The sequence below is a fragment of the Miniopterus natalensis genome, chromosome 7 (genome assembly GCF_054644295.1).
Source record: "Miniopterus natalensis isolate mMinNat1 chromosome 7, mMinNat1.hap1, whole genome shotgun sequence".
Taxonomy (NCBI): domain Eukaryota; kingdom Metazoa; phylum Chordata; class Mammalia; order Chiroptera; family Miniopteridae; genus Miniopterus; species Miniopterus natalensis.
In genome coordinates this window covers 79,781,613-79,797,659 of record NC_142087.1, presented here as the reverse complement: position 1 = coordinate 79,797,659, position 16,047 = coordinate 79,781,613, and the positions used below count along the sequence as shown (strand labels likewise).

Sequence of the window (16,047 nt, the reverse complement as noted above, 5' to 3'; positions counted from 1 at the left end):
CCTCACCTTCCTTCCTGAGGTCCTGGTGTTGGAAGAATTCAGCTGCATGTGAGGGGCAGATGGTATCATCCGCTGGAACAAACAGGGAGTGGGGGGGTGTCCTGGGGGTGGGATGACCAGCATGCTGATGATCTCCAGGTGAGCTACTTGGGGGTGGAATATGCTAATGGCCCTGAGGTCAGCCCCCACTCTCTGTCTTGTCACCCTCCCACACCTGAACCTGGGGTCATGAAGTCCCAATTCTAAGGACCCCACTAAAGAGCCACGTGGCTCTGACCTCAGGGCAGGTTAGAAGTGGAAGGACTTCTGGGGGACAAGGCGAGGCACTCCTGTACAGCTGGGGAAACTGAGGCTCAGGGAAGAAGAGCCTGTCCCCAGGCCACACCAGGAGTCTAGTGGCTGCAGTGGGTACTCATTTCATAACCCAGAATCTATTGCACAGGCTTCTGCTACCAGGGAGGGGACAGAAGGAAAGTGGGTGCCCCTGCGTAGCTGGAGCCCCTGGGCCCAAGCCCTCTGTTCCATGGTGATATGAGCCAAACCCTCCCTTCTCTTGTCAGAGCTGGGGTGAGGTCCCCGGCCTCCTGACCCTGCGGTCCTCCCCTCTGCTGAGGACCAGCTTGGGATCACGACTGGACTGGGCTCAATGCCAATGAATATCAGCCTGGAATCCGAGGCTCCTGGCAGTTTCAGCTCTGCCACCTGCTGGCCTCGGGAGTTTTGCAGGCTTCTGTCCTCTGTCCTCCGGTGGTGGGTGAGATTGTTTTTAAGGTGCTCAGAGATCATTTGGAGATGTTCATGGGCTTTGACACTGAATTCCACCATGAGAAAGTCGGTCCCTTTCCTCTGTGTCCTGGTCCTCTCTGGGACAGACTCAGCGGGCTTCCTCTGCCCGACGCCTCCCTCTTCTGTGGTCATCTCTTTTTTCCAAGTGGATGTAGGCCTCCAACTCGGAGCCTTTGGTAGACAGCTGGTTTCTCATGGGAGCTAAGGGACAATTTTGTTTTTATTGTATTTACTCTTTTTTTAAACTACTTTACGGAGCTATAATTCACATACCATAAAATTAGCCCAATTAAAATGTACAATTCAGCGGTTTTTAATATAGTCCCAGGACTGAGCAGCCTTCACCACAATCTAGTTCTAGAACATTTTCTTCACCCCAAAAAGAAACCCTGCTCCCATTAGCAGTCACACCCCATGCACCTCCTCTGACCCCTGGCAACCACCAGTCTACATTCTATCTCTGGATTTGCCAGTATGTGGCCTTTTATCCTGTGTTGTATTTCTGGGGTCACCTTATCGAGGAGTGCTGGTTTTTAATTAATGGCCGGAATGCAATGTTTTCTTCTAAAGCAGATTTCTCTCAATCTACTGATAGTGTTCTACTTTGGTGAGCTGATTATCTGCTTGAGTTACCAGTTGGCCAAGGAAGGTGGGAAGTGTACAGGGCATTTGGAAAACACGGCAAATTCTGTCTGAGGGCCTGGGAGTCCCTTAGTGGTTTGTTCTCTGAATTGGGAACTTTTCCTGTCCCTCCTCTCTCCAAAGCCACCTAGCCAAGCCCCTTCCTCCCTCCTCCCTGACCATTCTCAAAACACCCACTGTGGGGAAGAAAGACGGGGCCACAGCAAAGTCTTTGCAAACAGTCAGTCCCTCAGAGGGCCAAACTGTGGTTCCAGCTTCTCCCCAGTCGTTTTGTCCTGAAGCAGCATTGACAACAAGTTTAATTATGCAATTAAAGTCATTTTCCTGAGCTGAATAAATATTTACAGCACATTTTGCTGCAAATTGCTTCGCCTGGAGAAAGTGCCTGCCGCTGGGGCTGGCGCGCCTGGCTGACTCATACATTCACATCCCCGGTTGCCAGGGGCCAAACTGTAAAGGCAGGTGGCAGACAAGCGGGCCCCCAGGAGCACACATCAGTGAGGGAACGTGGCAGGTGTCAGCCAGGCAGCCGTGTCCTTGTTCCCACCGCCGGGCCACTGAGGACCAGTGACGTCCGCTGCTCCTCTTTGGCAGCCCCAAGTCCCAGCTCTATGGCATCGGAGAAACCTCTGGGCTCTGCCTTCGTGCGGGGGAGCAGCTCTGTGACCATCAGATCCATGTCCGTCCTGTGCATGCTCTTCCTGTCATCTGGGCAGCATCCTGGGAGCTGGTCCTTAACAGGAGCACAGGCAGACCTTTCCCCGAGGCCCCACTGTGTTCAGCTTCCCGTGTGAGGCGGGGCAGGGAAACTCAAGGCAAACTTCAGAACAGCAGAAAAAGGCACATCCTTTGTTTTACTCCCGCTGAATCTCATCTCCATCAAGCCCCCTTTCGGCCCACAGAGGGAACTTTATTCAGGTTCCTCGGGGTGAGGCCGGTTGACTCAGGTTTTCTCAACTCCAAGGCATCCTCTCACCCTGCCAAGATCCTCCATTTGTGGCAAAGTTCTGGGTGGGATGGGGGGACTTGTGTAACATCAAGACATTGGGGTGGGAGGTGGACAGGAGTGACGTTCAAAATACTTAACAACCGATGGGGGGTGACCACTCAGAGAGGGTCCAGAGCAGGGTTCCGAGCTCTTCTGCTGTGTGGGAACATCTGGGGGCCCCGAGAAAGGACCTGGGATGGATGATGGATGAGGCAGGGTGTTGGGGGGCTGGGCCAGCGGGTCTTTGGCAGTGACATGGGGGGTGATTTCAACTTCTCCCCTGCCCCACCACAGTGAGTGTTGGTCCCTAATGTTGCACCATCACAGCCACACTGAAGACCTGGAGAAAAGTAAGTGAGAATTGCTGTCCTCAAGGGCCCACTGTGTGCTGGTCCCTCACATGCATCATTTCACTGGATCTTTCCAACAACCCTCCTGAAAATATACCGTTACCACACCCATCTTACAGCCAGGGAAACTAAGACTTAGAGTTTGTGTGGTCACAGAAGGGGGGTGATTCCCAGGCAGACCCTGGGGTCTGCACTGGGCTGGGCTATTTCATCTCATCCTCATCAGACCCCAGCAGGGACATCATCACTCCATGACACAGATGAGAGTGTCACTCCAGGAGACACTGCTGGCCAGAAGCACAGCTGGAATGTATCCAAGGTCACCAGTATTTACTACCCCCCCCCCTCCGGAAGGGAAGTGGGCAGGAGGGAAGAAGCCGGCCGCCAGCCCTTTCCCTCAAGTGTCCTCACCTGATGTTCTGTTGATGCAACTGATGACAGCAATGACAAAGCAGAGGTCGCCGCTTGGGCTCAGGGCACCTGGCAGGGGGCAGGTCAGGGAGCCTCCAGGGCCTGTGCCCTGTGATCTTAAAGCCCCAGAAAGAACACACATGTGGCACCCAGACTGGGGCTCTAGGTCAGGGTGGGCCAGAGGAGCGAGGGAGAGAAGGGAGGCTGCCCTGCCACCCCTGACTCCCCATCCCCACCCACTCCCCCACCCTCCCACCCGCCAAGCCCCAGTGTGCGTAGGGCAGGTTTGTTGTCCTGATTCAATATTTGCTGTGCGCCTACTGTGTTCTGGCCTTTAACCTAGACTCCAGCACAGCTCCGGGAACGTGGAGGTCAGGGGCAGCTCCTCAGTTGGATCCCCATTGAAGACGTCAGTCCCCGTGTTGGTTTGAGGTCACGCGGGGAGGGCTTGCCAGGAATCGGGACACTGGGTTTTCATTCTCCCAAGGATGAGCCACTCCCTCTCCCAGGGCCTAGCGTGGCCTCCTGCAAACCGGTGCCGCAGGATAACAGTGTAGTGTCCTGATGGCTCGCGCACACAGAGACCAGGACTTGGAGCTCTACGGGACAGTCGGCTGGCACAGTTTGGGGAAACTGAGTCAGGGGCCAATCAATGGCAAGTGCTGAGTCCTTTTGATCCCTTGAAAACTCTTGTTCTGTTTAAGGTACCTCTTCTAGGCTGCCCTCCAGGCTTTTAGGACCTGGTGGCAACATGGTTGTATGGAAGTCTACGGGGTTAGTGGGTGACACTGGGTGGCAGCCTAAGGAATTCTGAGATGTCCAGCTTTGCCTGCAGAGGGACAAACCTGCTGAGGGCCCGGACTAGGACACCAGGCCAGGGCCATGCATTTCAACAGTGGTGCCCAAATTCTGCCCTGGAAACCCCTCTCGGGGGTCCGAGGGACTATAGCCTGGGTCCCCCACTCCCCCCCACTCAGTCTCAGTTGAGCTGCACATGTCAACCAAGGTTAGTGCAGAGAAAAGGAGAATTCAGTTTGCAAGCCATTGATTTACGTTAATACTCCTCAGTGCCTCCCAACCCCAGTGGTCTTGGTATTAGAACATGACGCTGTCAGGAGAGCTTGGTCTCTCTGTTCCTTAAAGTGAAAGAAAACTCTGGTTGCTATTTCCCAGCCCCAGGGGACACTCCTGGCCTCAGTATCCCCATCTATAAAATAGGGGTGATCTGGGCTTCACCTTCCAGGATGCAAGGCAGTTTAGGGGGATGAGCAGTTTGTGAAAGGAAAGCCAGGTGTCGGGATTGACCTGGAGAGGAGAGAAGCCACGCGAATGGCCAGGCCCAGGAAGGAAACAACCAGAGAAAGTCATGCTTATCTGCGGAAGGAACGTGCCAGCTCAAGCTCACAGCTTGTCTGCATTGCTCCCCAACACCCAATAAACACTGGAGCAGAGGGGCCGGGTGAGGGCGTGAGGCCAACACCAGGGGCTGCCACTGCGAACCCAGTGTTAACACGGTGCTCGGTACGCAGAAGGCCCTCAGTTAATGCTCATGCCACGGAGACCCCCTTGGCTGTTCCTTCTGAAGGACACTTTTCTCTCTACTCTCCTTCCCTGTGGATGACACTGAGAAAAGCATCTCTCGAAAGAGAGTTTATTGATATAAGCCTGTGAAACTGGCTGCAGCATCATTCTTGTGGGAGGCCAAGTCCCCAGGCCCAAATTTTTGTCAAAAAGCATGATAAAGTCTCCTGTTCCAGTTACACAAGACCCACCTTTAAAGGTTTATAGAATTAGTAAAGGGCACTAACTAGTGGCTTCTAGACACTAACTAGTGGTTAATTCAGAAACCCCACTGCATGGTGCCATGTCCCTCTGGGTGACATTCTCTGCTCAGATCTTCCCACCTGGTCCCTTCCTGTTCCCTCCATCCCTCAAATTGCGCCTCTTTATGGGGGATGGGAGATTTGAGTCCTCTCATCTTTTAAATGGATCAAATTTTAAAAAACCAAGCAGACAAATCCATCTTTCTACAAAAGTTTATTTTGTAATTTTCCAAGAAGTGTTAAGGGGAAAAGTGAAATTATGCCAAGGTAAGGGACAACATATATAAAAATAATTTAAACATACATGTTAATAATAAAGTGACATTTCTTTCTAGCAACAACTAGTAGGTAATCTTGCCCAAAATTTTTTCCAAAGGTATTAAATATATTTTAGATAACAGTACATAAACACACATGCACAAGTACTCCACACACACACTCATATATACAGCTCAAGTATTGTTTTCTGTGCATTCCAGCTAACTGATATAGCTAAAGTGAAAAAATGACTAAATGCCTGAGAGTCCTTAGGATTGAACAAATGTGCACGGAATCGTGAATCTGTGAGACATGCTACAATTTCCCTTCCCAATCTCGTTAGTTACTAGCCTGTACCCTGTGGTCGTATCTGAACAATTAAAGCGTGTCTGTCAGATCTGCCCATCGGTGCGGTCATTGCGGTGTGGCCGGCGGAATGGGTTCGGGAAACTCCACTCTCCTGCCCCAGGGCACCTCAGGACGGGAAGGGGGCGATGTGAAGGGTGCGGCCCGGGACTCCTTACATCTGGCGGACTCTCTGCTTCAGAGCCTGGAGCTCCCTCTCGATCTCGCCAGGGAGGTCGGCGTTCACTTGCTCCTCCAGGTACGCCTGGATGTCTTCCACCTCCTTCTCCCAGAACTCCTTGGAGATGTGGAACAGCTCCTTCATGTTGACGTCCTTCAGGCCCTTCAGGTTCAGGGCCTCCTCCCGGGGGATGTAGCCAATGGCCGTGAGCTCGGCGCCGCCCTGGCCGTTGATCCGGTTGAACATCCACTCCAGCACCCGGGAGTTCTCTCCGAACCCGGGCCAGAGGAACTTGCCGTCCTTGTCCTTCCGGAACCAGTTGACATGGAAGATCTTGGGCAGCTTGGCTGCAGGGCGCTGGGCCATGCTGAGCCAGTGGGCCAGGTATTTGCCAAAGTTGTAGCCAAAGAAGGGCCGCATGGCAAAGGGGTCGTGCATGATGACTTTGCCTGTTAACACAGAGGGGCCTCTGTTGGTAAATGCTGCTCTCGTGGGACAGTATCAACATGTGTATTGTTGATAAACATGCTTGGTCTCCTCTCTCCACACAGACAGAGACAGAGGGACAGAGAGAGAGACAAACACAGAGGCACAGAGAGACAGGAAGAGAGACATAGAGACAGGAGAGACAGAGAGACAAAGAGAGGCCCTGAGACAGGTCATCCCAGTCACTGTTCTCTGTGGTTTCAGATTTTGACTCAGATTATTTACCTTTGTGTTCGGCGGCCGCTGTGGCCTCAGATCTCATGGCTGCCCCCACAAACACTCCATGCTGCCAGCTGAGAGCTTCATAGACCAGAGGGACACCTTCAGCAGGAAAGAAAAAACGTTCCTTAAAGGCTTTGACACTCAGACCCTTCGGCCAGCAATGTCATCTCACAGAGTGAAAAGGTGCGGCCGAACAGCGTCTTTTCAATTCCGCTAATTTTGGGGTCCCAAAGCCCAAGGGCCAAAAAACTGCCCAAGTCGCACCACCCAGGCCACGCAGCCAAAGGAAATGGATAAAGCTCAGTAGAATCGGGGATCCAGAAGCTCTAGGTGGCCAGAAGGGGAGCCTCTACATTTGAGCCTGCCAATCATCCCGGGTACTTGGAAAAGAAGCTCGGATTGCAGGCCCCTTCTAAGGTCATGGGAAAGGGGCGATTTCACAGACCCTTCCAGCCTGGGTGAAGGGGCTCCTCACCAGCAGGTCGGCGCCCTCCAAAGATGATGCCCTCGATGGGCACGCCCTCCGGAGCCTCCCAGGCAGGGTCAATGATGGGGCACTGGCTGGCGGGGGTGCAGAACCGGGAGTTGGGGTGGGCGCAAGTTTCCCCTATAACGGGCAGAGAGAAGAGACCCCTGAGTGCCCAGCCCAGACATGGAGCACCCACAGGCTGGAGCAGCGGGGCCTCCGAGGGCTCACCATCCTCAGGGCTCCACTCTTTGTTCTTCCACGAGGTGAGCTTGACCCCGGAGGCCAGCGGCTGGTCGATGCCCTCCCAGTAGAATCCACCGTCGCTGGTCTCGGCCACATTGGTGAAGATGGTGTTCCTCTGGATGGTCTTGATGGCGTTGGGGTTGGTCTTCACAGAGGTCCCAGGAGCAACGCCAAAAAATCCATTTTCTGGGTTAATAGCTCTTAAGTTACCTGGAGAGTTTTAAACCCGAGAAGTCCAAGTGAGCGCCGAGCGAAGCACCATGTACTCTGACATCTTGCCAGGCTCATTTTTGTACCAAATTCTCAAATGGTTTTTTTCTCCTCCTTAGACTGTATTTCTCTTTTCTCATCCAAGCAATTATATTTACAACTCTTTCTTCCTCATCAGTTTCCCACCAATACTATTTTAACATATGTATTCTATAAACAAACAGCCGCACAGGGTCCCGTTGCAATCAGATTTGATAGTAAATGAAAGAATGCTTCTGTAGAATACATATTTCTAAGATTTTGCAAGATCTGAAATCACTAAATTAAAAATCCAAACAGTGTGAACTTAGGGGAACTGGAGTGTTTTAAAAGCCAAAAGTCCACCGAGATCCAATTAATGTCAGTCACCTTGCTGGTCGAACTTCATCCAGGCGATGTCGTCGCCCACACACTCTACCTTCCAGCCCGGGAGCGTGGGGTTCATCATAGCCAGGTTGGTCTTCCCGCAGGCGCTGGGGAACGCGGCTGCGAAGTACTTCTTCTGGCCCTCGGGGTTGGTTATGCCCAGGATCTGCAGAGACAAGATCCCTCCTTAAGTTCCTCCTTCCTTTCTTTCCCAACCAGTGCTTTAGCCTCGGGGTGTGCCTAGAGGCCCCCAAACGGTGGGTCCCCAACATTTATTTCTTCAGGTATCAAAACAGATATTTTGAGCAACGACATCCAAAGGATCTACTGGTCTGGTTGCGCCTGAGTGCTTCCAAAGAGGCACCCGCTCCAAAGAGGCACCCACAGTGCATTTGGAATACTGATGGCATTTCCAAATCTGTCCTTGGGTGTGTGGGTTTTGCCTGATGGGCACTGGGATGCCACATGTACTTGCCAGCCCAGCCCCGCCCATGCACACTCAGAGTTCCCTGCATCTCACCAGCATGTGCTCGGCCAGCCACCCCTCCTCCTTGGCCAGCCGGCTGGCCATCCTCAGGGCAAAGCACTTCTTCCCGAGCAGCGAGTTCCCGCCGTACCCGCTCCCGAAGGAGATGATTTCTCTGCGGTCGGGCAGGTGGGCGATGAGCGTCTGCTCTGGGTTACAGGCCCAGTTGTTAACCAAAGGCTCTGCAGAGGACGACACGTGGCGTTAGGGTGGCACGACCCCACCTGAGGTCCCCCGACAAAGGCCCGGGGCTTAAGGCTAAGCTTACTTTTAAGAATTCTAGCTTTTGATTTTGAAACAACGTGCTTACTTTTTAAAGGCAAAGGGCACCCCACGGAATGGAGGCACTTGACGAATTCTCCGTCGCCCAGGGCTTCCAGGACGGGCGTCCCCATTCTCGTCATGATACGCATGCTGGCCACCACGTAGGGCGAGTCCGTCAGCTCAATGCCCACCTTGGACAGAGGCGAGCCCAGGGGCCCCATGCTGAAGGGGATGACGTACATGGTGCGACCTGCGGGAACCGGGGAGAAGGACCTCAGGCTCACAGCAACCAACACTTCTCCATTAATCACGTCACACCTTGCTGTCACCGGCTTCTTAATTTACAGGGGTCCACCGGAAAGTGAACAGAATACCAAAGAAAAGAGATTTCATAAATGTGCAATTTGGGCTCCACCATGCGTGGAAATTGTTTTCATGTTCCTCTGAGACAGCCTGTAAATCTAAAACCGAGGTGCACATTTTCAATACGTTGCCAATTTCATATACGGAATTTAAAGATCTCTGAGGTCACGGAGTTTCTATCATGTTTAAAATTACCACTAGACAGATGTAATAATCAAAGGCTTTTGGATGTTTGGCCCAATCAAATAAATGTTTTATTTACCTTTCATGCACCCCGGAAATCGGGCACTGAATGCTTTCTCAAAGTCCTCCTCTGACATCCAGCGACCCAGCTGGCTGAGGCCACTCTTGGGGATGGGCACTGTATCTCTTTGCTCTCGGGTAATGATGACCGTCTTGCTTTCAACTCTGGCCACGTCCCTGGGGTCAGTGAGAGCCAACCAACTGCAAAAAAATCAAAAACACACAGGTGAGGGTCAAGGAGGGAAGTGCAGCTGTTTCGAGTGCACCTGTCTGCTGGATCCCCTCGGCCCAGCATCATTTAGGGATGAGGGGCCGATTACTCATAATCAGGCCCTCCCCACACCTAGCAGGCACCCTACACGCTGATGATGTCCTATGGATGTGGACAGCCACGCCAGCTGGGACGTGGTCACGGAGACATTTCCGAGACTGTGAGCTGGTCTGTGAGGACTGGGACGGTCTGACTTTCCTTTTAATCTGGGATCTAGCTTGCAAAGAGCGTCCGTTTGTATATGCTATCTCATGGAAGACTTGGGCTCTACAAAAGTCATTAAATCCAAGTCTACATGGTTCTGGCCCTTATATAGTTTTTCAAGGGTCTGCAACTCCTCCCACCCCCGCCAGAGACCGTCACCCACCCCTTTCCACCAATACCACGCTGGAGGGTGGGGAGGGGGGAGAGCTGGGGCTGGGGCTCCACTCACCAGTTGTCGTGCTTCTTCAGCCTCTTGATGGTGCCCTGTTCCTCCATTTGGTGCAGCAGTTGCCGGTTCTCCTCCTCGGAGCCATCGCAGATGTGGATGCGTTCGGGCTGGCACAGGTTGGCGTTGGTCTCCACAAACTCTCGCACCGCCTGGGGCAGGCTGTCCAGGGTTCCCTGGACGACCTTGGCTGAGGAGTTGAGGCCGTTGGGGAGCTGAGGAGGCATTTCTGCAGAGCTGCACTGAGGGCCACGGACACCGAGGTTCCCTGAAATAGGAAGCACGGGCCTCCTGAACATAAACAAGGACAGACGCCCTCCAACCAGGGCAACGGGCTCCCTTCAGGCTGCACCTGCAGACAGTCGCAGCTGTGGGAAAACAGGAAGTTCGTCCTGTGTTATCTCTGATTTTTAGCAATGTCAGTTCAATGCCCAACCTACCTTCCTTCTGTCTGGACGATCTCGATCAGAGATCCAAGGCCTGCTTTTGGGTTCTTCCCGCTGGTGAATGTGCTTTCCTGGTGGGAAGCCCGTGTTGGCGTTTGGTAGCTGAACCACCCGGCTTTAAAAGCCATGGAGAAGAGAGGTTCTGCCTCTTGGCCCCACCCCAGAGGCTCGTCTCTGACGTCAGGGGCAGGTCTTTGGATCGAGGCCATGGTCAGTTAGGCTTTGGACCGGGTCCCCACAATCAACCCCAGGGAGATAATCATTGAACAGCCAGCTGCGGCAGAATGCTGGGAGGCCTCCGACCCCGCCACCCCGCCACCAGCCGCTGCGAGCCCTTACACAATGTTTGATTGACTAAACTTTGGCCCAGTTCACTGTTGATGCAAAACACATGGCCCTTCCTTTGACGGGTGGGAGGGGTCTGGCGCAGGCTGAGGGGGTACCTCCTGGACGTTGAGTGTGTCCAGGGCACAAGCTGGCAGCACATTATGTGTACTGATGGCTGCTGGTTGGCAGAACATTACAGTGGTGGGTGTCAGCCCACAGTCAGAGGCCCCTGGGAAGGACGTGCCCAAATGCCAGCGAATGGGTGACTTACTGGGAAAGGTCTGATCTAACTGGGGGCCAATGCCCCTATTGATTGTTCACTGTGCTCCCCCTCATATAAGGGCAGGGATTTCTGCTTATTATGCTCACTGTGATAGGTACAGTTCCTGGCACATGGTAGACACCGAATGACTGACAGGTGAGCCTTGTCTTAAAGGCCTTGCAGCATGACCAGCCTCTGAGGCAGAGCCCATGAACAATCCTATGTCCACACAAGGAAACTGAGGCACAGAGAGGCAGAGCAGCTGCTCCCAGCTCCCAAACTGGTGGGCAGCCGAGGGAGAGTTAGCAGATGAGCCAGCTGGGCTTTGGAGCACCATGCCAGACAGTCCCTTATGAGATTCCTTTGGCTCTTCCGGAATCTTCCGTGTATTCTCCAAGTAGTTCTGGGCTGGGTGCAGTTACTCCTGGAGTCAGCTATCACTTTTCATTGCCCTTGCAAGTCCAAGCATCTGAGGAGGGGAGGGAAGGAGAAGGGAGGGGAAGAAAAGGGAGGGGAAGAGAGAGGGCTGGGCGGTTTTGCTAGATTACACTTGAGCTGCGAGACCTTTATAACAGCTCTTTAGAAAAATGTGCTTTGCAAGCTGTTGGAGCTTCAGTCCAATCTAATGGACCATGGAGCGATTGCTGGTGTTTCGAGGGCATTGGGTGAGAAGTCAGGAGAGGGGGGCCAGGCCTCGATTCCCCACTGCCAGCCTGATGGCTCAGGGGAGCCCCCTTCCTCCAGTGAGGTCGGGTAGGGACTGGTCTGACTCCCCAGGGTGCGTGTGCTGAGATAACCCCGTGACTGTGACTATTACTGTAAGGAGCTGTGGCAGACAGAAGACACTAGGAATGGCAATCTCAGGCCAAGAGTATTTAGAGGACAGTCCTGTAGGGCTTCCTTCTCACTGATATCAGGTGTAGTCATTAGCACCCTCCACCAAAACTGTCCACCTGCTGCTGTTTCATTTAAGATGTTTTTCAACCAATTGAATCTTTCAATATAAATACAGTGTGAGTTGTTCTGTTTAGTTTTACATTACTTCCTATTTAGGTCGCTAGAATTCATTATCAGTACAAGTTTGTGTCCTGTCTAAATTCAACCATGACAGGATAGTGCTCCTGGCTGAGGGACTTTCTCAGCTTGTGATGCCAGTGAAATTTGCCAGCCACTGCACAACCACACAGATGCGGCCCCGCTCATGGGTCATCTCCCCAAATGGGTAGAGGTGTCCATGGAGGTGATAAATCTGTAATAGGGTTGATTCCCCACAAGAGCACGTAGAGTGAAACCAAAAATGGAAACCAGAACTCATTTGCAGTTCTAAATGCTACTCATAAATTTTAGGTGTTTATGTCCTGAGTCTTCCATGAGAGAAACAGCAAGTTCAATTAAAATGTAGGAGCAGTGAGTCACCTCCCCCTGCATCTAATCTTTTAATTGCCACACCGAACAGAGCAGTCCAGAAGGCAGCCTGGAAACACGGGTAGGGCCCACCGAGACTTAAAAGGTGTGAGCGGATGAGGCATGGGGGTGGAAGCAGCTGTGTTCCAGGTGAGCATAGAGAGCAAAACCATGAACTTGGAAGGGGTCACACACACATTGACATTTCTTGGTTACCTGGTGGCCAATAAAAAAGCAGAAATTCACAGATGGTGAACAGATGGTCCAAAGACCATCAACACCAGTGCTTGGAGTTCCTGTAGAGTCAGATGGGTGGTGGTTTCCATACTGCGCTGGAGGGAACAGCGGGGAATCCACTGAGACCCCTCATAGAGGAGGGGGAAGGCCGAGTGAGACATGGTCAACGCCCTCCTCACCCACAACACCTCTGACATCACCTGTGGGATGTATTAGGCTTCCATACTGGATCTTGGCTTGAACAAGGAATTATACAGCCTGAAAACATAGGACACCCACAATCACAACCTGTTCTTTCATTGGGGAGGTGAGACAGCTAAGACTCAACGAATGCAAATAGACCATTTTCCCAAGCTAAGGCTCTTATCGGTAAGATCAGGCCTTCCCCACTTCACCCCATCACTGATGGAGTCGACGGAATAGGCTCATTACATCCAGGGGGCGACCACAAAAATGCCCCTTGGCTCAGGAATCTGAATTCATAGAAAAGCATCTCCGTTTTCTGATAAACACAGAAGGGACCATGGTTTTCCAGAAATTGATAAGGAACTAACTATGTAAATCCCATGTCCTGTCCCGGAGCCAAAGATTGTGTGCAAATTGATTCCGGGTCTCCATTGCCAGGGAGCCCACTCCATGGGCATCAGCTGACCCAGCCATGGAAATTTCCAACACCATTGAGCTGTACAGTGATCAGCCAAGGAATCACTTGCCCCCCGCCCCGTCAATTCAGGTCGTCTACCCCCACTGTGTTTGCTAAGGATAAATATTTAGATGTTCTACACTCATGGGGTAATCTTCATGTCTTTGCAGTCTGGAGGGTATTTTCACAGAGCAAAATGAGTCAATTTCCTAGTTTGGAGCCATAGAATTATATAATTGAAAGGGTCCTTAAAAGATTATGTTGATCCAGCTTAATGGGTCGGGGGTCTCCTTTGGGGGTGATAAAACATTCTGCATAAAATGTTGTTGCATAATTGTGAATGCACTAAATGCCAGTGAATTGTACACTGTAAAATGGGCTTATTTTATGTTATGTGAATTTCACCATAATTAAAAAAGAAAAAAGATTATGTAGTCCAGTCTGGGTTTTTTGAAGATGAGGGAACAAGGGCCCCGGGTGGGGGAAGGAATCTCATGGGAAGGAGCTTTTCTAAAGTCCACTCTAGGAGGCAGGCAGGTCTCTGACACCCTCCACGCACCCACCAGCGCCACTCCTAGACCTAATCCTTTCCGCTTCTCTCAATGGCCTTGTATCGCCTTAAGACATTAATCTCTGGCTGAATGCAGAGAGGACAGTTAATATCATCAGGGAATCTCCCCCAGGGAGGGTCCTGATTTTGTTTACATGTTCTTTCCACAATGAGGAAATAAAATGAACCTAGAGGCAAACCACTTTGCTTCGTGTGCCAATAAAGTGTGATTTCTGCCACAGAGAAGTCCACAGAAATTATGTTAAATGAATGCTAACAGCCAGGTGTTAGACCTTCGTCGAGGGCTGATTCTCTCCGGTTACAATCATTAGCGACCCATGGAAATAGCGAATCTGTAAAATCATCTTTATTTTCTTTGGATATTTCTCCGTCAGGTTTATGGAGAGGCAAGAAGGAGCTGTGGCCGTGCAGAAAGGACTCACGTGTGGGATTTGAACATGGCACATCGCATCCATCCCAGGAATGACCGTACCCTTCAAAGGGTGGTGTCACCGCCGGCGGATGCTGACAAGCAGCTTACGTGGAGGCTGTAACACAGGTCAGTGGTGGCAGAGTCACCCCCACAGTCAGGACCAGTTGACTGGAGACCTACTCCTGTGCCATGCCTGGAGACCTTGCTCTTTCGTCTTTGGCCGATGAGATCATGACACTCGTCGTTTCAGCCGTTTTGAGTTGGGTGGTCTGTCGTTTGCAGCCAAAAGCATCCTAACTGAGATCAGATCCTATACCCTGTCTCCCCGGAACCCAGACTCAGGAGACATGGGTCGGTCCCAGCCCCAGCTGTCCCAGGGACGTGTCGGCGTCCCGCTCTCTTCGCAGTGCAGGGCGCAGGTGGATGGGATGCCTGCGAGGCTGTGCCCCCCTGAAGTCTCATCAGTCTCTCACCGCCCACATTGGCCTTCGTGGATCAGAGGCCATGGTGGGTTTGATTTTTGTCTCATTTCCCTCTTACCTCCTCCAGAAGACCGGCGACACTGTGTTTGCTGAGCCTCTCTTCTTGTTGGAGGCTGGGAGGCCTTTGCTTCCATGTGACAGGTGCACGTTAAAGGAGGAGGTGACGCAAGTGTACAACTACCCTGGTGCGAAGGGACAGACAAGTCAGGATAGGACAACACAAAATTAAAAACTGAGATTTGCCCTAACTGTGTACAGCCCTGCCTCGTCTGTCTCCCTCAGGGTGACGTTGTAGACAGAGCATACCCAGCTCTTAGCCCAAATCGCCCATGTTCCACCGTCCCCATTGTTCGCCAGTGACGGTCAGTGTCAAGGGCACTGGCTGCAGGGCAGGACTCCATGTGGCTCTGAAATGCTGTCACCTGCATTCTCATACATCCTCTAAAATAACCAATGGAAGAGTGGGCAGAGGGCCAGGGGGCCCTTCCCGGCCCTGAGTGCCCGATGGGTCACTTATGGCCCTGGTTTCCTCATCTCTACACTGAGGTGGCCCTTTGCACTCAAAGTGCCCCTGATTTCAGGTGCGCCAGAGCGAGCAAGCCCCTCTTCTGAGAGTGTGCGGCAAACAGAGTGAGAACAAATTTGCCACTGAATTCTGTTCCAAACACACGCACAGAGAAAAGTCAGCAACCCCAGGCAGGCGAGGGGCAAAAAGACCTAACCGCATAGTCCCCACGAAAACATCGAGAAAATGGATCTACTTTGTGGCACAGTTAATTCTATCAGAAGCAACTGTAATTGCTCGGGAACTGAACGCCACCCTCCCTAGCGCTTCCAGGTAGCTATGCAAATTCCTTCCCTCCCTCTAATGTTAAGGCTCAGAACAAAAATGTCTTTTCCGATCCCTGCTGGGGATAATTCCCAAATTCAGTAAATCTAACTCACACTCTCAGCTCCTCTCCCAATGGGGGAGAAGTCACGTCCCCGGAGAATAAAGGACACATCCCCCAGGATGCGGGCCCAGCCAGCGCATCTCCTCAGGGGCTGGGGCTCCTAACTTAGCTGTAGAACCCTGAAGTATTTCTAAGTTTGAATATGGTGGAAACTGAGCCCCTTGGGACTGATGTTCTCAAACGCTGGTAGAGGAACAAAGCCCGTCCCCATGCACCCAGAAACCCGAGTGTGTGAGCGATGACCACAGAGTCGGACAGGCAAGAGGCCCGCTCACAATCCCCTTCCCCAAGCCAGCCTGCCCTGCTCTGAAGAGGCAACCAAGCAAGGCAAACAGGAAAGGGGGAAAGACACCTTCATTTTGGTGTGCTGGATATTTAAAGAAAAGGTAAATAT

General features: G+C 52.2%; 1 protein-coding gene across 1 annotated transcript; it reads right to left on the bottom strand.

Moving 5' to 3' along the window:
• Positions 1 to 5,778: 5,778 nt before the first annotated feature.
• Positions 5,779 to 10,143, bottom strand: PCK1 (phosphoenolpyruvate carboxykinase 1). Its single transcript, XM_016203393.2, has 9 exons — positions 9,920 to 10,143; positions 9,235 to 9,416; positions 8,656 to 8,859; positions 8,340 to 8,527; positions 7,823 to 7,985; positions 7,190 to 7,414; positions 6,968 to 7,099; positions 6,496 to 6,591; positions 5,779 to 6,233 (listed from the first exon to the last, which is right to left on the bottom strand). The coding sequence occupies exons 1-9, from the start codon at positions 10,141 to 10,143 to the stop codon at positions 5,779 to 5,781; spliced, it is 1,869 nt and encodes a 622-aa protein (XP_016058879.2).
• Between the last annotated feature and the right edge of the window lie 5,904 nt (positions 10,144 to 16,047).